This window comes from Pygocentrus nattereri, chromosome 12 (assembly GCF_015220715.1).
Source record: "Pygocentrus nattereri isolate fPygNat1 chromosome 12, fPygNat1.pri, whole genome shotgun sequence".
NCBI classification, from domain to species: Eukaryota; Metazoa; Chordata; class Actinopteri; order Characiformes; family Serrasalmidae; genus Pygocentrus; species Pygocentrus nattereri.
This window is the reverse complement of record NC_051222.1, coordinates 8910172-8931108: the sequence shown is the minus strand read 5'-3', so window position 1 is coordinate 8931108 and position 20937 is coordinate 8910172. Positions and strand designations below refer to the sequence as shown.

General features: G+C 42.7%; 2 protein-coding genes across 2 annotated transcripts in view; one reads left to right on the top strand and one right to left on the bottom strand.

The window, feature by feature from the left end:
• Nucleotides 1-20937, bottom strand: part of slc5a10 (solute carrier family 5 member 10) — a 58630-nt gene that overhangs the window by 15432 nt on the left and 22261 nt on the right. Inside the window, exon 9 of the mRNA XM_017721011.2 lies at nt 16744-16879. Coding sequence (XP_017576500.1) covers nt 16744-16879 — 136 coding nt within the window. The remainder of the gene's footprint in view (nt 1-16743; nt 16880-20937) is intronic.
• On the top strand, nt 503-19685 carry LOC108441468 (protein FAM83G). The gene is made up of 5 exons (XM_017721010.2): nt 503-1489; nt 6564-6731; nt 9507-9631; nt 10769-12152; nt 18441-19685. The coding sequence occupies exons 1-5, from the start codon at nt 1031-1033 to the stop codon at nt 18927-18929; spliced, it is 2625 nt and encodes an 874-aa protein (XP_017576499.1). The 5' UTR covers nt 503-1030; the 3' UTR covers nt 18930-19685.

The following is a 20937-nucleotide window of genomic DNA, read 5'->3' as shown; positions in this document are numbered from 1 at the left end:
TGGGCTGAGCATTCAGCTGGGGGTTTGGAGAGGTTCTCCAAGATAATGGCTAAGGGCCATTAAAAGACAACACGAGAGTTCCTACTGCTCTCACTGAGCTGGCTCAGACAGCTGCCTGCCACATGATGTGAGAGAAAAGTGGAACTTGCCCCAGTTTCCCTTTTTTCCTGACCAATAACCGGACACCCCTCCCAACCCAGACACGCCGCGTCATCGAACCTCATGTGAGGAGAAAAAAAACAGAAAAACGGCTTTATCTGTATTTCCCGCCCGTTTTCAGACAAGCCCCGCCTTCTCCTCTACAACTGGTTCGTAGCGAGCGCCCCCCCCCCTCCGTGAGAGCGTTAGCCCTCCTTCTGCGCTGATTGGCCAGAATTCGGCAAACTGCCGCGTGAGTCTCAACTACTAACCAATCCCAGCGCTGGAGGCGGGGCTTGGCGGAATACGGGTGTTAAAAAAATCCCCTTCAGACTTTTCCTCTTCTCAACAAAGTTACGCTGGAAGTTACAGGGAAAAGCGGCCAGGCTGCCTCGTTCCTGTGTGGGAAGCAACGTTTTCTGGAACTTTTCTCAGAGGAAAAGTCATTTAAAGACCCCCAAACACGAGGCCTGGTCTTCTTTACCGCTGACTGGCGGCGGCGGACGCGTGTTTTCGTGGAAATGGCGATACTCCGAGCTGGACTGGGCTTTTGATGCCCGATCATTCCCGCTCGTCACGTGAGCGAGGCGTGCCGGACCGGTGAGGCGCTCGCGCTCTGGTCGTCCTCTACCTGCTCGGGGAGTGAAAGCCGATCCCGGCTGAGCGCAGCGGTCCAGCAGGGCAGCCGCGGCGGTGACACGAGGCAGGACGGAAAATGGTGCTGGAATGGGCGCTCGAGAGGAACTTCTGGATGTGAGGAGAAACTTTCTGGCTTTGGCGCTTTACTCTGAGCTCCACGTCTCCGGACGCGAGGAGGAGACGCTTCCTCAGCCTCGCGGGCTGTTCTAGCTCCTGACTTCTCTCGGCGTCTCGTGAGCTTCCAGCCTGAGCCATGGCTCTGTCCCAAATCCAGTGTCTGGACGACAACCACGTCAACTGGCGCATGAACGAGTCCAAGCCCGAGTTCTTCTACAGCGAAGAGCAGCGGCTCGCGCTCGAGGCGCTGATCGCGAGCGGCCGCGACGCGTTCCACGCGTACGTCAGCGAGCGCGAGCTCCGGCCCTTCCTGTCCGAGCCGGAGCTCGAGCGCCTGTGCCGCTCCGTGGAGGACTACCGGCCGGGCTCCGAGCACATCAGGCCGGAGGCCGCCGGCGAGGCCGAGGACGGCGCCGTGTCGCTGCAGTACTGGCCTGACCGCTCGGACGCCTCCATACCGGACCTGGACCTCGGCTGGCCGGACTGCAACTCGTACCGCGGGGTCACGCGGGTCAACGTGTACACGCAGCCGCCCTTCGACGGCCAGACGCACATTAAAGAGGTGGTGAGGAAGACCATCGCGCAGGCGCAGAAGGTAAGAGACCCCCAGAGTCCACGTGGTCCAGACTCATTTCTGGTCCAGTCAAGGGTGTTCGGGGTGCTGATGCAGTTTAAAAGCATTATGTTAGTCCAGGCCTGTTGAGCTGGGTCCCCTCCATCTGGAGACCCTCGGCAGTGAGGTCCACTATTCCCACCTGGAAGCATCCAACCTGTAGACCAAGGGTGCACTGGTGGCTCGGCGACAACAAAGTTTAACGTCCTACGAGTGGGTCAGACCCAAGATTAGTCTCAAATAAACTCACTGTTGCAAATGCATGTTTTCCTGCCTCGTTTTTTAAAGAAATGGGCTCATTAGGCACCATCAAAGCCTGATATTCCGACATTCATCAAGGAACTCTTGATGATGAGCAGGGATCCCATTGTCACCTTCTTGCTCTTTCGCAAGACGTAAGGGAGTGAGAAACATCTCGGAAACCATGTTCAGAATGGTTCTCTCGTGTTCTCCGTCACTCCGGCAGAATCGGCCAGTCATTTCAGACAATCGTGTATTTACACTTCATGTTGGCAACTGAGCGATGAACATCACCGGATTGAGGTTACCAAGCACCACTAGATAGGTGGAAAGGTGTCGTGCGCTGAGACAAACGGAACTGGTTTGTGACGTTACATGTTCAGACTAAAAAAAGTGGCAACTTCTGCCATCGTCAGACCACTTCATGACGAGGTCAAGTTTCAGCGAGAACTAAAACACGACTGACTCACCGCACAATGCCCCATTTCTCAGCTAGAACACGGCCCAGAAGTGCTCAGTCATGTGGTCAGTCTGGGACTTGGCTTTAAATATCTCAGCTCGCACAGCTTGAGCACAGAGTGAGATGTGTCCAAGCTGCTGAAAGGATGTGGAGGAGTGTGAGACTGATGGGATTTTTTTGGTGTGAAAGCTGAATCCCTCACAAAAGACGCTCCTGGGAACAATTGAAAAGACCAGATCCTTTCAGTCGTGCTCTACGTAACACACAAAAGAGGTGCTTTTATAAATGACACTGCTCCAGTTCCTAGTGTTGGGATTGAGCTGATATCAGAGCAAAAAGGATGAATCTTACTGTAACAAATCTAGCCTGAGATTGCGCACATTCCCACAAGCTCTTTTCACACAAGAAATCCGGGACGTTACCAGGATATTTCTGCTGTAATGACCGTCATTCACCTAGCAAGCCCTTGAGTGCTATTTTACCGGGATGCACACGTTCACACTTGCCATCAAATTTCCCGTAAATGGGACGTGACGTCATGAACAGCTCCTTCACTTTTGACTCTTACGTGTAAAGTGGCTTATTATTCACTTCTGTATTCACTCCTTTTTAACCATCCAAAGCAAACCTGGTACACAAGTAGCAGTAATGGGAGCGTCCTACGGGACAAAACCTGTTGTCTGTAGAAAAACGGAAAGATACACATAAGTTTCCTTTCATTTTTTAACGCAACGAATACGTCTATTTTCCAAAATTCTCAAACAAATGGTAAAAACGGGTTTTTCATTCACTCCCATTCACTGAGGACGCCCCCTAGAGCTCCCTCTGGCATTTTGCAGACATGTGTTAGATATAACGGGAGAAATAGGAAGTAGCCAGGCTCCCTTTAAACTTAAACAGAGTCAGCAAGATGACTAATCAGCTAATTCGGCCATTTAGGCTTGTACTAATGCATGGACGTAAAAAGTGTGACTGTGTTGTTACAAAAATATCCTAAGATGAGTTGATTTCGTAATAGAACGATGAATTAAAGTTTTTTTAACATGAAAGTGTAGCGTTAATGTTAAATATTGTGAAATTCAGGCATAATATATTGAGACACATTATAGGTCTAGAGAAAAAAAAACATGTTCTAACTTCTTACTTGGAGCTGTAACACGTTTCGAGGCCAGCAGTGAGCAATGCTTGTTTATTGTTTACAGATGGGAGCTTGTATCAACAGCTGGGCTAGTCAGCCAGTTGGGGCACTTGAGACTTGTACTTTAAAACACTTTGACTGCCTGTCAAAAGCTTAAAATTAGGATCAGATTGGGTTTGGGTTTTAAAATTGGTATCGGTTCTGGAAAAGAAAGCAGTGCCACCTCTTCTGGCTTTATAGCCCAACCATATCCGCCCCCCCCCCCCCCCCCCCCCCCGCCAACCCAACGCCCTCACATTCGACAGTTTGCAGTACGACCTGTTGATTCATGCAAATGCTTTGTGGTCACTAATGACAGGATTTTCACCTTTGATCACTGGCTTATGACCAAAAAAAACAATTATGGTCATGAGTGCCTCTGATTTTAACAGCGCCAGTCATGTCATCGTCATCATCATTGCTTCTCGTGCTCACGTCTTATAAAGGGGCAGACTGGCTGACTCAAAGCCAAGGCACGTTAAAACATGCTTTCCATGCTTCTGCCTTTAACGCATACAGATGCTTGGCCTCACTCACAGTGCCTCTTTGATGGGTTCATAAAAGCTTCAGTCATTTTGTACCCAAAGCTCTCACTGGGAGAGATGCCATTCTGCACAGGGGCCTCTTTGATTAAAAACTGTGTGTGTGTGTGTGTGTGTGTGTGTGTGTGCTTGTCAGAAGTGTGGATGGGTGAAAGCAGGTGTGCGTTTCAGAGTACTTGGATTAACTTTGTCTGCATCATTATGTTACAGCCACTTAAGTAATAGAAGTAGAGTAAATACATGAGTAATGATTATAGAATAACAGACAAGTGATTAAATAATTAGGAGATTATATCCCTTAAGCGTGGAAAGGATAGGCATACACTAGTGTGATGGTGTGATACGTTTCTGAAATGGAATAACGACAGCATTGGACGATACCAATCCGAGATCTTTTTCAAATTTTACTGGGCTTGAAAATGAGCTTTTTTTTAACTGAGGCACTTAAGCATCTGAAGTAGGCTCAACATGATATGCACAATGCTCTTCCAGGTCGGATTTTTTGCAGGATTGGATTGGAATAATGAATTTTTTCTTTCCCATTTCCAATCCAGTAGGCCTGTTACAATGAACGTCAAATTGCAGTTCACAAATGGACTGATTAGGTACACGAGCGGCATTTGATTGGGGCCAAAAGTATGACCATCCCATTCCAAAACCGCATTAATGTGGAGTTACCCCACCCAACTTTGCGGCACCACTCTCCTTGGAAGGCTTCATTCAGTCAAAAGAGCTCATAGATACTTGCCCCCATGTCCCCAGTAATAGCACTTACAGTTGTCTGGGGCAGATCTAGTAAAACTTTTACAAACAGACTTGTGGCAAAGGTGGCATCCTATGACAGTGTCACGTCACTGAGCTCTTCAGTATGACCCGTTATACTGCCACTGTTTGTCTATAGACAATATATGGCTAGATAAATTGTATTTAAATTTAAATAAATTGTAGTATTGTCATAAATTATGGTTTTCTGAGTATATCTTGGATATTATCACTGCTTTAAAGAACACAGACCAGCTTATTACAAAGAGAGCATAATTAGTCCTGTTTAATTGAATTTAGTCCAATATAGAACGTGAAACGTTGAATAAAAATCATTGCACAAGCTTTTGATGTTTTTTAAACTTGATGTACCACTCTTGTTAAAATATCATGAAATGCATTTGTTGTGTAAATTGTTTAAGTACTGTGCTATACTTTTGCCATATCGCCCACCCCCAGCTCCCAACCCAGCTCAAATAAACAAACATTACTCCCTGCTGCACTTTAAACCTGTTATAACACCATTCACAGGTTTAAACTTGTGATGTTTTCATAAGATCCAGGTCTTCATAAATGTTTTTCTTCAAATTATTTATTTGTGTTTGCCTCAACCCAGTAGATGACACTGCCTGGGCAAGCACCACACGCTATACCAGTAAAAGCCCTTGGGCAAGACTCTGCCTTCACCTGTGTGTGTAAAAATCATCCAATTGTAAGTCGCTCTGGATAAGATTGTCTGCCAAACGTATAAATTGCACAGTTTTAGCGACATAACTAAATGATTAACCCCTTAACAAGCCTTAGGTTTTTATCTCAGTTCTATAATCTAAGAACAACTCCAATAGTTTGCATCCAAGTCCGTGTAGTTACTGAATAACAAGCCTTTGAATGAAATAAACCTAGAATCTTAAGGAGTTAAGAATGAACAAATGGGAAGAGTAATTGCTCTCAGCTAAAATAATAGCAACCACCTGGAATATCTAATCAGCTGATTATATAGTAACTGGAAAACACATGTTCTGCTGATATCGGCTTGATCCCTTCAATACCATCATATCTGACACTTGATCACTGAAAACCTTAAAACCAATGTATCTCTTAAATGATAACTTTACAGGATGAGGCGAAAAAAAGTGTCTAACTTGAATTTTACGTTCAGTTTTGAGCAGCTCTTTGGTCCATTCTTCATAAAATGCCCATTCGGTCAAATAGTGTAAGACAAAATAAAAAAAACTCATTTTTTTTTATAAAAATAGTTTTAGATGCAGCTTAGAAAGTGTGTGTGTGTGTGTGTTTTAGATGCGTATTTGTGGAGTTTAAAAGTGTAAAAATTCAGGACAAATCAGGAATGACTGGACCCTCTATTGGAAAATTAGCATTTGCAAAGAGCCTGGAAATGCTCTGTCTACTGAAGTAGGGACAGTTGCCTCGAATATGTCCATGAAAATGCATTAACGGCGTTGGCTCTGTCATCAGGAGATCGTGAATTTGATCCCTGGTGATGCTACAGCCGTCCGTAGACGGGAGCCCAAGAGAGCACTATTGGCCTCGCTCTCTCTGGGTGGGTAGGATGGCGCCCCCTGCTCCTCCCATCACTCAGCACGATGCTGGTCAGCGCAGGCGCCCGTTAGCTGACGTAACAGATCTGGCTGTTGGTGCTTTCCTCCGAGCGCGTTCAGCTGTCCAGTGACGTTGTGTGAGTGGCAGTTTGAAAAGATGAGGTGGGGCTTCATGCGTCTTCACCCTGCTAGTATCGCATGACTGGGGGAGTCCTAAACTAGTGGGTGGAATTGGAGACGACTAAATTGGGGAGAAAACCTGGGAAAAATCCATGCATTAACTTGGCCAACCTGTGTGATTTTGTGTGCTTTCCAGTTGATTGCAGTGGTGATGGACGTTTTTACAGACGTTGACATCTTCAAAGATCTGTTAGATGCTGGTTTTAAGAGGAAGGTGGCGGTTTACATCATCATAGAGCAAGCATCCATTCAGCATTTCCTTACCATGTGTGAGAGAGCGAGCATGCACAGAGGACATCTAAAGGTGAGTTGGGCGCAACCAGACAATACGACGATATCTGAAATCAGTTCTCACGGCTGTATTTGAAGGTTTGAACACCCCTAGTCAAATTACCCGGTTGGTTAAAATAAAAAACAGGTGAAAATATCCTCTCCAGAGAAGAAACTTCAAAGTGGTATTTTTCTGCAGATTTTACTGCAAGAGTCCGTTTATTTGCTGAGTTTAATAAACCATAAAAAATGACGTGTAAAGTGTAAAATATGCTGTTACTTTTGTTCAGGCCACATTTTATGTTTTATTGTCCCCCCCATTTTTAGCAAGTTCTCTGGTGGCTTTTGTAGCTTATTTTCACTTCAAAGAGTAGCAAACGTAATTTGACCAGGGGTGCCCAAACTTTTGCATGTGACTATATATTCCTTTTAAAAGGCTGGATTGATGATTTGGAGACAGCAGAAAATTGGGAACTTATAATGGCTTATTAATGCGGTATAATATGATGTGGGCATTATGGCATCGTAATAAACATCACCCCCAATACTTTTAGCTTTTTCACAGTCCACTATACATATCACAAGATTTCATTTTTCTGAGGTTTAGTAAGTCAGGGAAGACCAAAAAAACCACCTGCAGTGCCACTAAAAATCTGAGAAATTATGAATGGGTCATTCTCCATTTGGAGTGGGGATTCAGGTTAACACGTCCTGTTGTCATATGTGTGAAAAGGCTAGCTTAATTCCAAACATGCTGTACAGTCACTGGTGTTGTATGAATGTGGTGTAACACCGGTGACGGTGACTCCAGGTTAAAACCGAGGATTTCGTAAATTGGCTGACTCTTTGGTGGTCAGGTGACTTTCCAAATATTTAAAATGAGTAATAAAAACGATGTTCAGCATTAGTTTTAATGACCCAGCCATTAAAGCACATAACACCAGTGACACATAGAAGGTATGAGCTTGTTTGATAAACAAAATTATGAATAAACTAATGAAATATAGTGAGGAAGTGTGACCTCGCCTCCTCATGCCTTGAGATGCTTCATCTCTGATGAGCCTCGACCCAGAGAAGCAGTTTAATAGAGCTGAAAGAGTCCTGATAACACCAGTGACCAAAATCTCTGTGATAAATTAATTTTTAAAATAAAATACATATTTTTTAAACGTATGACAACAGATTCATGAAAGCATGAATCTGTTTTATACAAGTTCCAAAGTTAAATCTCTTAAAAATATTGTTTTATATTAAAAATGGTTTCTCAGACATTGAAAATTGGTGTTGTGGTTGGTTAGTGTAGTGGGTAACACCTCTGCCTTCTACGCTGTAGACTGGGGTTTAATCCCCACCTGGGCAAACACCATACACTACACCAATAAGAGTCCTTGGGCAAGACTCCTAACACCACCTTGGCCTCCCTGTGTAAAATGATCAAATTGTAAGTCGCTCTGGATAAGAGCGTCAGCCAAAATGCTGTAAATGTAAATGTATTGTGACGAGCTGTTTTACAGATGCAGAGCAACTATGAAACAGGATAAAAAAAGAAAAATCAGAGAAATCGTGTTGGAAAAGTGTTATTTAATCTTAGGTTGACGGTGTAAATGTACATACTGACTTTTGGAGCTAATGTTTTAAGCATATTTTTAAAACTCTGCAACCTTTGTGAGATGGTTTATCCTCCAAATGAAGAATACAGTGGTTTACATTTGTTATTTATTCGGCAGAGGTAGGCGAATGTAGCATTAGGATTCTTGCCCAGGGACATTAATTGGAACAGCATGGTGCGCTTTCCCAGGCAGGGGATTGAACCCCAGACTGCCCCAAGGTGGACCAGGGTGTTCGCTACACTAAACCAGCTTTTGTTCTGCATTTTGGAGACTGTGCTAATTACTGCTGCTGTAGTATCCCAGGTAGTTGTTAATGTTGTCTGTATCTGTAGTATTTGCACAGTGTGTATCTGAGACAGCGATCAGTTCCAAAAGCACAAGCGCACTAATCCTGTATAGGCTCTATTATCCTGCCAAGATCTGTGGTTCTAGCTCCAAAACTGTGTCCAGTTAAAATGAAAAACCCATTGGTTGAACAGTGTGTGGTCAATAACGGTAAAAAAAGCAATGAAACATTACATGAACATCTTATTTAATGTTAGTTGAAAAGATGTTTAAGTTAAGCCTGCTTTTCTATCAGCCCTGGGCTATTATTGCCTGTCAAGCATCAGATTACGCGTCAAATCATCAGCGATATCTGATTACGTCCAGCCCTGACACACACCCACACCCGCACTGTTCGTTCCATCGTGTGAAAGTTGTTGGCTCTGTGAAGAACTTTCCTGCTATTGTACCTTTAGGTGTTTGTATTTCTTTCCTTGTGAGAACATTCTAGTCATTCTGTTCATTCCTGCGTGCGGATGAACGGCAGCAAAAAAGGCCTCTGAACTGTTTAGTAGACAAAGATCTGAAGTTTTAATGCTTCCTACTCCACACTTCCTAATGATTCATTCGCCTTCCTGGGGTAAAGACTGAAAGTAAGCTTGTACTTAAATGTGTGTTTATGTAGAACACTACAGTCTGTAACTGTAGAGCTACAAAGTGCAGCTATACAGTAAGTGGAGCTGATCAAATGGACAATGAGTGTAGAAACAAGGAGGTGGTCATGATGTTACGCCTGACTGGTGTATATTAACACATTTTTTAAATGTTTTACTGTATTTATATTGGTTTGTTTATTCTAATGTTAACAAATGTCAACAAAGCCTATTCAATACTGTAATTTAAGGATGTGTATGTGCTCTTGTGTGTGTTTACAGCATCTGCGGGTGCGTTGCAGTGGAGGCTGCGAATTTCATACACGTTCAGCAAAGAAAGTGCAAGGTTCACTGAGCCAGAGGTTCATGTTTGTGGACGGAGACCGCGCAGTGTCTGGGTCGTATAGGTATGTTTATGGCTGAATATGTCAGTAATTGGGTTGGAAAAGTGCTGCTTCTCATCATAATTACATGCTTATGTTGCTAAATATGGAAGCAATGGAGAGTGTAATGCAAGAGTATCTTATGGGATTATAATACCATAAAGTGCAAAGTGGCCATCCCCAGTCATTTGCATTGCTTCACTTCAGGATGTGCCTTTGTCTTTAATTAGTTTGTATGTGCATGGCCTTCTTCAGCATTGTGTGATTTGAAGCTATTTGTACTTCATGGGACTAACAATGATGCCATAGTCTGTCCTGAACTGTGGGTTGTATGGTTGCATCTACTAAACAAATGTCTTTTGTTTCTTCGGCCTTAACCGGAGCTCATGTGGATCACTTGACTTATTTCAGATGACGATATCATGTTTGAGGAACTGGGAGGTTGTGTTTGTCAAATGCTGCTCAAGCTGGATTAGTTTTGCCAGGTACTTTATGAGGGATTTTACTGGTAGATTTGTACAGAAGAGTTCCTGTTTAGTCTTCCTCAAAAGTATGACGTGTAGCTTGGATCGAAACATCATAAGCCAGCCAGGTCCTGCACATTTTTGCAATTTCTTGTTCACCTCAGACGGGACTTTCTAATTAACTGCTTAGCTGGGTCAGGTGTGTTGGGACCAAGAAAACACTAACATGCAGGGCAGGAGGAACCACAGGAACAGGCTTCGGAACCAGTGTTCTACAGTATATATGAACCGTGCTTTCTTTTCAAATGATCTCGCATGACATATCACTCTGAAGTGCTAGATATCCTAGAATTGTTTGTCTCATACTCCACAACCTACCATCCATATTATCTGATGGCAAACAAGCGACGCAGATAAGAAGTTGGTGCCTGTGTTTTTATATTGTTGACTTTATTAATGTTATTGCTCAGTTGCTGCAGCATTAGTTGATTCTAGTTGGATTACTTCTACGGCGTGAACTTCAGGTTCAGCGAATTACAGAATATTACAGAATTGCACTACATTATAAAGCACAGACCTTGTTGATAATCACTTAACTTATAGTATCTCTCAAGGTCAAACAAATGTAGCTTAACTAGAGCTTAAGACCCTGTGGGAATATGAAGAGGTCTAACATTATTTGTCCTCTGCCTTCCAGTTTTACATGGACAGCTTCCCGCCTGGACCGTAACCTCATCACAGTTTTGACAGGGCAAGCTGTGGAGACCTTTGACAAAGAGTTCCGTGAACTCTACTTGACTTCTCGTGGTGTCAGCTTGTCTAAAGTCCCGCTGGCGGATCTCCCTGACCCTGACCCCACGCCTGTCCCTGCACCAGCCCCTCTTCCCTCGGCGGCCCTTGCCAGAAAACTGATTAACCCCAAATATGCCCTGGTGGATACGGCAAGCCGGACCTCCTCAGATAAAGTCAGCCTCAAAAACAGCAGCTCTCAGAATCCTTTGCCTCAGCCTGTCAAGAGGCAGCGAGAAGTAGTAGAGGAACTGCCCAAACACCCAGGCCTAGTGGGATTGCCCAAGGCAGAACTTATTTCTTACTTGCCCATTTGGCCGGAGCCTGACCCGCCCAGCGATGTCATTGGGTTCATTAATATTCGGGACACTAGTAAGCCGCTGCAGGTGCATTTGATGCGATCGCAGCTGTTTGAAACATCGCAGGCCATTCGCTTCAAGGACCCTTTTACTGGTCCGCCTGAGAAGCCTTTACCAGAGAAGGCGAGCCCTCGCTCAAAAGCAACAAACACACCCAAAACAAACCCCCCACAAAACACTAGTGCTCAGCCAGAAAACCAGCCTAAAACGGAGGTTCTGTCAAAGAATCATGCAGCTTTAGCTGAAAACACATCACCACATGCTCAAACAGAGGAACAAGAAACCAAAGCTGACTCTCCAGCATCTCCACAGCCACAATCTACTCCCAAACCCACACAACCTATTCTTGAAGAGACCCAGAGTGATGGGCCACCTCCAGGGCCACCTCCAGGACCACCTGTGCCCAAGCCACGCACCTTACAGCTGGTGATGACTCCCACTGATGGTTCTGAAGCAGTCCAGGTCAGCTTTGTGAAGAAGGACCAGCCCCAGCAACCCCAAATGGCACCTGGTACAGTCAGCCCACCACCATGCATAGTGCAGGAGGCCTCAAGTTCAGACGAGTACGGAGAAACACCTGAGGACCCCAATTCAAACACAGAGCAGTCTAGCAAGGATAGACTTAGGGACAACGATGCAGACAGTACGAAGGTCATGTGTGCTCATTCAGCAAAGGATAAGGATGAAAGTTCCACAGCGTCAGATGAGTACTACGAATGCAGCGACTCGGAAAATCCAGGCATGCAAGGGCAGCTCGCCAATGGGAGGACTACTGGTTCAGGACGTTTTGGGGACCATAGCCCTGGAACTGATTCATTGAACATGATGGCACGGCTCTCTCAGTCCATGCTGGACCTGAGACCAGAAAACTGCGCAGAGCCGGACCCTGCTGAGAGGAACCTGCTGAACATACAGAGCAGATACCCAGGAAAGGTAAGGGAACATGTGTTTGTGTAAACAGAGTTAAGCTGCTTTATGAGGATCAGGAAAACAGTGTTGGGTTTGTGCAAAATCCACGTGTAATTTATGAAACTGAAAAAACATTTCTTGTTGGTCAGTGGTTTTCAAAGAGCCCCACACAGTTAACTATCCTTGTCTTTGTCTGGGGTTCTCTGAGGACTAATTTGAGAACCACTGTTCTAGGTTATGTTTAGTTCTAGGATATATTTTTCACTTTCTGGTAAAAGGGCTAATAAAAAATCTCCAAATCACCATGTTTAACTTAAATCTCCTGCAACTTTTACCGTTTTCGAGTTTCATGTTTGCAGCTACTATATATTCCTTTTATTTAGATGTGTACAAACATTTGGCAACTCCTGGTAAAATTACATGCTGTCTTGATTTTCTAAGTGGAAATACGCTGTAAAATAAGGCTCATCAGACCAAACTAAACAAATTACTTATTAAAAAATGTGTTATTTAAATAAACTACTTTTATTCAACTTAAAATACACTTTGACTATAGGAATGGTTATAAAAGTGTATATTTAGGTTGAATAAAACTAGAAAATTTACGTGTTACCACATGAAGTCATTATTTTAGGTTGAACTGACGAGCCAAGTGTAAGTAAACAAATCCTCTAGTTCACATTTTAATGCCCTGTTACTTTTTTTATTCAACATACTGGAAAAAAAACTAGATATGGTCTGTGCAAAAGTTATGGCACATGTCATATTTTAAATTTAACTTTTTTCCAGTGTGTTGAGCAAATAAATAGACAATGTGCACAACATTTGCAGAAAAAAAGTCAATATTTAAGTGTGTTTCTTGTACAGGAACAGTGTTAACTTGTTTTCATGTAGAAAATCGAACGCGAAACCAATGTTTTGCTTACGACCGAATAAATATATAATATGTAAGGGACATGTGGATGGTGCCATGTCCTGACATGGTATAAAAACAAATGTGTATGTGTGCCATGAAAGTGTTTTTTCAATCAGATAGGCTATGTTATCTTTTCCGTCAGCCTCTATAAACCTGGGTGTGTCCCAGATCCATTTGGCTGTGGATGATAGAGGTGTGCTTACACTTTATAGGCCTTGTTTGGATGTGCATGTTATGAAATATGCTAGGGTGTGTCTGCGTGCGTTCCAGAGTGCTGCTGGCACTTCCAGCAAGCCTAAACGTGTCAGAATTATGGAAACATATTTACATGAAACCATTATGGTTAAAGTTTAATATCATGCAAAAGGAACTAGCTTTGAACTCACTTTGAGTTCGTCGATCTTGACGGCGGTCAGGCAAGTATTCAAGTGTGATGTGATGATTTTTGTTAGTTCCAAAGAAGGATGTACATTACATTCCTGCTTTTCCAGTTTGACAAAAACTCAAGTGATGCTGATGAATGTATACACTGCCATACAACCTTTATTCCGATTTCCGGACTAGTTTGCGCCACTCCTTAGAAACGATCTATTCTGGAAAGTTCCTTTGATGCACTCCCTAACGCGAACGTCTGAGATAAACCACCATGAGTCGAGACATGCAGTGTTATTTTAATAATTATTTTAATAGAATCTGAGACACGATGTATGATTTACTGCATTGTATTGATGGAACATTTACATTTATGGCATTTGGCTGACGCTCTTGTCCAGAGCGACTTACAATTTGATCATTTTACACAGGGAGGCCAAGGCGGTGTTAGGAGTCTTGCCCAAGGACTCTTATTGGTATAGTGTAGGGTGTTTGCCCAGGTGGGGATTGAACCCCAGTCTACAGTGTAGAAGGCAGAGGTGTTAACCACTACACATATCCCGTTCCATATGTTTTCTTTGAAGCTTGTACCAGACATTGTACCAGTTTAGAGTGCTGCTTGTATTCCCAGTCAGTGGCGTATCTAGACCTTCCAGAAGGCATAGAGTGAGGTTTTTTCACACCAAATTTTTAACGCCCTTTGGATATCGAAACTGATTTCTCTGTCATTTCGGAATGATGTTGAATGCATAGGGCCTTGGGTCCAGCTCCGGAAACTCGAACCATTGGGAGATGTTGTGTCTACCCAAATGGACAGTTTTGGACTCTTTGGGATTTTAACCTGTTTCCAACCAAGACTTTACAAAGAGATAAGAGAGTAGTACTGCTAAAATGGTTTAAATACAACAGACATGGATCGAGGGGTCAGTGCATCTTTGCTAAGGCACTTTTAAATAAGAACGTTTTTACAAAAGAGCTTTTTTCCAAAACTATGACAAAACAGCGTTTCGTACTGGTGAACCGTGTGGTTTGACATCTGTGTGATTCTCTTAAATACAATGAACAAATGAACGACATGTACAGACCTGCATTTTTCAGAGCCTAGAAATCATTAGGCCTTCTCTACAGGCTTCAAACAAGCTATTAAGGCCCCTCAAAAACCTCTGCCAATGATTATAAAATCTGGCAAAGATTACGGTCTTTCTGTGTTTAGTAATTTTTATTCTTTTTTTTAAAGACCACCTCTACCATAACGCTAACCTCTACTAGCACACCTAGGGGATTTCTAGTGGAATGTTAGCACTAGTGGGGTGTCTTGCTTTTCATAAAGAGGCTCCTCAAAATCTTCTGGCGATGATTATGGAATTTGACATTGATCATGGTACTTCAGTATTTAGTCATTTTTAATTAATGTTTAGTCTTTTTTTTAAAGACCACCTAAAAACATTTCTAAACACCAAATACCATAATCACTGCCAGATCCCGTAATCATTACCATAATTCTAACTTCTTATGCGATTTCTAGTACACATGACCGAAATCTGGTTAGACTACCACTTGTATTTACAGTTAGTGACGTATCTAGAACTTCCAGGAGACCTAGAATTATGTTTATATTGCACAATTGGCCCCACGCATTGGGAATCAAAATATGATTGGCTTGATTCCTTTGTCACTTCCTAATATGTTGATTGTTAATCAGAGGAATGACCAATATTAATGAAATTGAGTGAGTTTTATGGTGTTATAGAGCAAATTGTACCACAGAGCACATGTTTTCAGGATTTCAGTACTGACAAATACCGACAGGGCAAAACATTGTTTTTAAGGTACCTTTGGTATTCCTGTCTTGGCCACTAAGGCCCAATCATCTTGGCAGGGTCAGCCTGCTTAAACTGTTTCATATCAAAATATCCTCAAGGCACTGATGATTGCCATTTTTGCTGGTGACCTGGTTTCATCGTACCTAGGCTTGGTTTTGTTGGATGCGTTCGGTATTGACTTTCTCCAACTCCTTTGACGAGAACATTGATATTAAAATGAGTAACTTGTTTTGAGATTGTGAGACTTGTGATGCCTGGCCTTTTTGAACACCAGCGTTTCTGTGATTGCATATTTATGAACTGTGCTCGTTTGAATCTGGTGCAGATGTTTCAGAAATGTCTGGTTGTGCATTTGATTAGTGTTATGTAAGCACTTTCTGGTACCAGTTACCGAGTTTGGCAGCTCCTTGGCTTTCGTTGTGACAAAGGTGTCTGGAATTTTGAATGTGTTGCCTTACTTTCATGTCATAATGAAACCGACAGCGAGAAAGGAACAGTTCCTTAATGCTTAGTGTATGTGTTTGTGCCTGGTTCAGCTTCTCTTTACTAGGTCTGGTTCCATTGACCTACATTAAAAGTAAAGTATGTTTTTTCCTCCTCCTGTAAAGACAACAGCCATATATATACTCACCGGCCACTTTATTAGGTACACCTTGCTAGTAAAGGGTTGGACCCCCTTTTGCCTTCAGAACTGCTTTAATTCTTCATGGCATATTTTCAACAAGGTGTTGGAAACGTTCCTCAGAGATTTTGGTTGGTTATTTGAGTTCCTGCTGCCTTTCTATCATCTGGAACCAGTCTGCCCATTCTCCTCTAACCACTCAAATCAACAAGGCATTTTCGTCCACACAACTGACCGCTCACTGGATATTTCCTCTTTTTTGGACCATTCTCTGTAAACCCTAGAGATGGTTGTGCGTGAAAATCCCAGATCAGCAGTTTCTGAAATACTCAGACCAGCCTGTCTGGCACCAACAACCACGCCACGTTCAAACTCACTTAAATCCCCTTTCTTCCCCGTTCTGATGCTCGGTCTGCACTTCAGCAGATTGTCTTGACCACCTCTACATGCCTAAATGCATATGTCTTTGTCTTTAACCTCTTCAATGGTCAGGGCCTCTTGTCTGGCCCAAAGTTTTATTACATACTATAACCTAAGAATAGTTCAGCCAGTTTGCACTGAAGCATAGAAGTCTCTGTAGTTACTAAATAACAAGCCTTAGCCTGGGATTTTATGGGGTTAAGAGAAAAAGCAGTATTATAGGAAAAGAGAATTTATAGCTCTATTAGGATTAGGATTATTTAGCCTATGTTTATATTTTATACAGCCTTTGGTACTCATTTTCTAGTCAGATGTTTGTGTGGCTGTTATGAAAGACACTGTGAGGTGACAAGTGAGCAAAATGATAGCGTTTTAACTTTAGGATCTGGTAAGAAAATCCAGAAACGTCTTCATTTCTATCTGCTACTGTACACAAAGGATTCATAGGACAGAATCTGTTACCTGGGTATAGTGCCTTGCTGATCATGCCGGGTAGGACGATGAAGATCATTGGTAGCATCTTCAGGTAGCTTGCAAAGATGGACGCTCCTTTAGCATGGCTCAGATTTTTGGCGGAAAGAGACCTCTGCACGATCACCTGGAAGGTCACAGCGTTAAATAGGCTTCCTTAATACAACACATTGTAATACAGTAGCAGTGCAGTGATAAACATGTTTCAGGCAGCTGATAAAATTGGGCCATAAGTGTTTATTTGCTTAGAACAACACTAAATATTTCAACAAATATAAATAATGTTAAAACATAAGTGTTTTTTTTGGATGTCAGTGTGTTTCCAAACCTCCCCTTAAGTCCTTTTTCCAGCCAGCTCCACTGACCATATAGGAGCACTTTGTCGTACAGTTGCAGACTGTAGTCCATCTGTTTCTCTGCATACTTTTTACCCTGTTTTTCAATCGTCAGGACCCCCACAGGACCACCACAGAACAGGTATTATGTGGATGGTGGATCATTCTCAGCGTTGCAGTGACAGTGACGTGATGGTGGTGTGTTATGCTGGTGCAAGTGGATCAGACAAGCAGTGCTTCTAGGGTTTTAAACACTGTCCCCTCACGGTCCACTCTATTAGACACTCCTATAATAAGGTATTGGCCTGTGATGGTCCTGTGGGGGTCCTAAAGGTTGAACAATAAACAAACTATACAGAGGAACAGATGGACTACAGTCTGTAACTGTGGAACTACAAAGTGCAGCTATACAGTTAGTGGAGCTAATAAAGTGGACAGTGTGTGTAGATACAAAGAAGTGTAGAGTAGTAATGAAGTGGCTGGTCGGTGGTCAGACTATGATTGCAATAATAAAATGATCCGAATTCTGTTCCGAAAGGAAGAAAGCGTCATGCCGTGATGGAATACATGGTAATTCTATGCATTGAAATCGATGAAATGGTCTTAATGTTGTTAGTAGGAATGTGCATGTGGCATAACTCCTCTGGCAGCAGAGCTAAACGAGTGGCTTTTCTTTTTTTGGGTACTGTATCAAACCCTTTGGGCTCATGTGGTTAATAATAGCTGTTAACATAGATTATATTTGTTTTTATACATGTTATTTATCTATGCTGCTGCAAGAAAACCTTGTATCTCCATTTTTGCCATTTTTCAGATTTTAATATAATTTGAAAGTGCATGTTATTCTTTACATTGTGTGTAAATGTCATGAAGAGTGGACCAAAAGAAATGGCCCAAAATGACTCGGAAAGACGCCCGGTTTTATTGACTTACATTGAAAATGAAGTAAGTTGTTTCCTTCTCTTGTAAAGTTACAAATTTGGAGATACAAGGTTTTGTTCCGACAACAGCGATATGCCTTTCTGGATGTGGGTTTTGTGTTGTTATTTATTGTTGCTTGCTTGGTAAGGCTTAGGAGTCGGAAGTTATTAGCTTCATTCTGTTATTGTATGCAATTTTATTATTCAAATGTATTTGGACATTTACATATTTACTTACATAATGAGGTCAATGAATTACATTGAGTTACTTGACATGAATAAAAAAAAAAATGTGGCAATAATTTCATGTTCAAAACAACACTGTGTGGTCGACAGTGCCTTTTGGCCAAATTCACAAGCTTTTTTTACTGAAATCATTGTGTACAGAGAGACCTTCGTACTTTATTTATACCCTCTCCTTCTTCTGTTGCAGGCGTATCAGCCTGTATCAAGATCTCCTGTTCGAGAACAGAGCTACTACAACAGAGCGAAGGTGGTGATCGCCAAGCCGGGAGTGTTTCATCGCCCTCCTAAAAGCAGTGCCCACGTGATAGGAGGTCACAGATACTGGCAGGGCAAACTCTACGGGGCTGAACGGTCCCAAAACAGACTGCCCCAACCCGAGGCCAACCGCACTGGCCGTTCCCCCCGCAGACACGGCTCCCCCTACAGGACTGGAGGATTGAGGGCCAGCCAGTCGCCAGTGAACCACATCGTTCATGCCCACTCACGTTCCCAGGCTCATCAGGTCTCTCACACGCACTCTCCTTCGCCTCGGAGGCGGAACGAGATGCAGACCCCACTCGGAATTTCGTTTTCCAAACTCGCCAGCTTCCGAAACCTGAGAGGGAAGGTACCTGGGGTCATAGGGGGCGTTGCCATGGGTGACAAAAGGGTAACACGTGGGCGCAAGGACAATTAACAAAACGATGAATTCGTGGAAATACAGAAAAGCAGACTGGTATTGAGTATCTTCGGTGTTAGTGTGCCAGATACACACTAAATAATTGAACTAAAAGACCTTCTTCATAAGCACAAGCAGATTCTTTGTGCGCTCTGGAATGTGGACTGTGGTGAATAGGTGATGGATTTCTGAACATGGTGAAGGCGATGGCAAAGTTCCTTTATGTTTTACACTGAAAAGGCCTACCGAGCGTAGCCCACCCTAGATAAAAACGTGTGTGGTAGCTTATTCCCATCGGTTCAGCACCACACATCCGTTAATGTTCTTCTTTCTATAGTAGTGTTCTTACTGGACCAGATTTTCTCTTTCAGAGGAGATCAGACTTACAGAAATGCGATAGCATTTTAGGGCCACTGTTAATATAAATAGACTTCGGAAAAAAAAGTCGTACTATTTAGAGAAAAAGTCGTAGAATTACGACATTAATGTGGCATTAATATCAGGAAAGGTCCAATATTGTGGCCAAAGGTTCTGCAAAGGGAAGCTGTTAAATGAGAGGCGCAAAGTTGGTGGAGCTTCACCTTCATATCGATTCACCCATAAAGAAACAGTCAGTCTCCCTGTCGCTCCTGGACATCAGTATCATAGTATAACATTTACATTTATGGCATTTGGCTGACGCTCTTGTCCAGAGCGACTTACAGTTTGACCATTTTTACACAGGTAGGCGAAGGGGGTGTTAGGAGTCTTGCCCAAGGACTCTTATTGGTTTAGTGTAGGGTGTTTACCCAGGTGGGGATTGAACCCCAGTCTACAGCATAGAAGGCAGAGGAGTTAACCACTACACTAACCAACCACACATAAGAAACGGCTGAATAAAGAGCCAGACGGACTCGGAGGAAACTGTCTGTCTGTGTTGCTGAAGGAAAGTCTTAGGCAGGGTGGTCTACACAGCTATCGGGGGCAACATGTCCACACCACTCAAAAGAGGGCATGAAGTTTCACGGACAGTGAGAATGATCATCAAAATGATCGATCCACACATTGAGGTAGGCCCTACAGTTAGCCAACTTTATCCTCTAAATATGACTTTTTTCTTAAAATAATGCAAGTATATTCTCAAAATATTACGACTTTTCTCTGAAAATATTACTACATTTACGACGAAGTCTCCTATTTCTATTTTTATGAACAGTGGCCCTAAAAAGCCGTTGTAGAGAAATGCTTTAGGTTTCGTTTTTGATTGTTCATGTTCATGAATGGTGCTTTTGTTTTTTCCTGGAGAGATTCATGGATTACCTTACCTGCTCATGGAATGTATTAGAAGCTTGATGGTGGGGCAAAAAAATAAAAATCAATTTTCTAAAAATGTTTTGCAGTGTAAATTTCTAACAACAGGATATTACATAGAATAACGTCTCTGAATACATACACAGGAGAACCCCTGGGTGGCTCAGCAGCGAGACTTGGCCTGGCTCACTTCATTTTCATTCACTTCTCCAGGAACATATTCAATGAATTTTGAAATCTCACCACTGTTTTATAATCTAATATTGGTTCGCAATAGTGGTGCACGATAAACAAATGACTGGAGGAACCAGAAGTGGCAGTGCCAATCCAAACAGTACTTTCTGGCAGTGTCTTGTTCGAAAACAGCCTGAGAATTTTATTTTGGCCGAACATTTATTGAGTTTTATTATAATCAATTATAATTACAGTCAATAGTGATTTATGCTGTGCTTTTCACAACAGGAGCAGAAGATCTGGGTTCAGGCCCATATGAACAAGCCACGGGCTCTTAGGAAAAACAGCCTAAGAACAAGGCAAATAAACCTTGGCTCGAAAGGGATGACACAAAAACAATAGCAAAGCTATAACACAAGAACAATTTGAGTAGAGGTTAGGATTTTACAAGTAATATTAACCCTGTACTGCAATTAAAGCAATAAAAAAAACACTCGATTCACCATTCTTGCGTAAAATTGACCTGATGTATTAAATTCAAAAACATTTTTTTAAATAATAA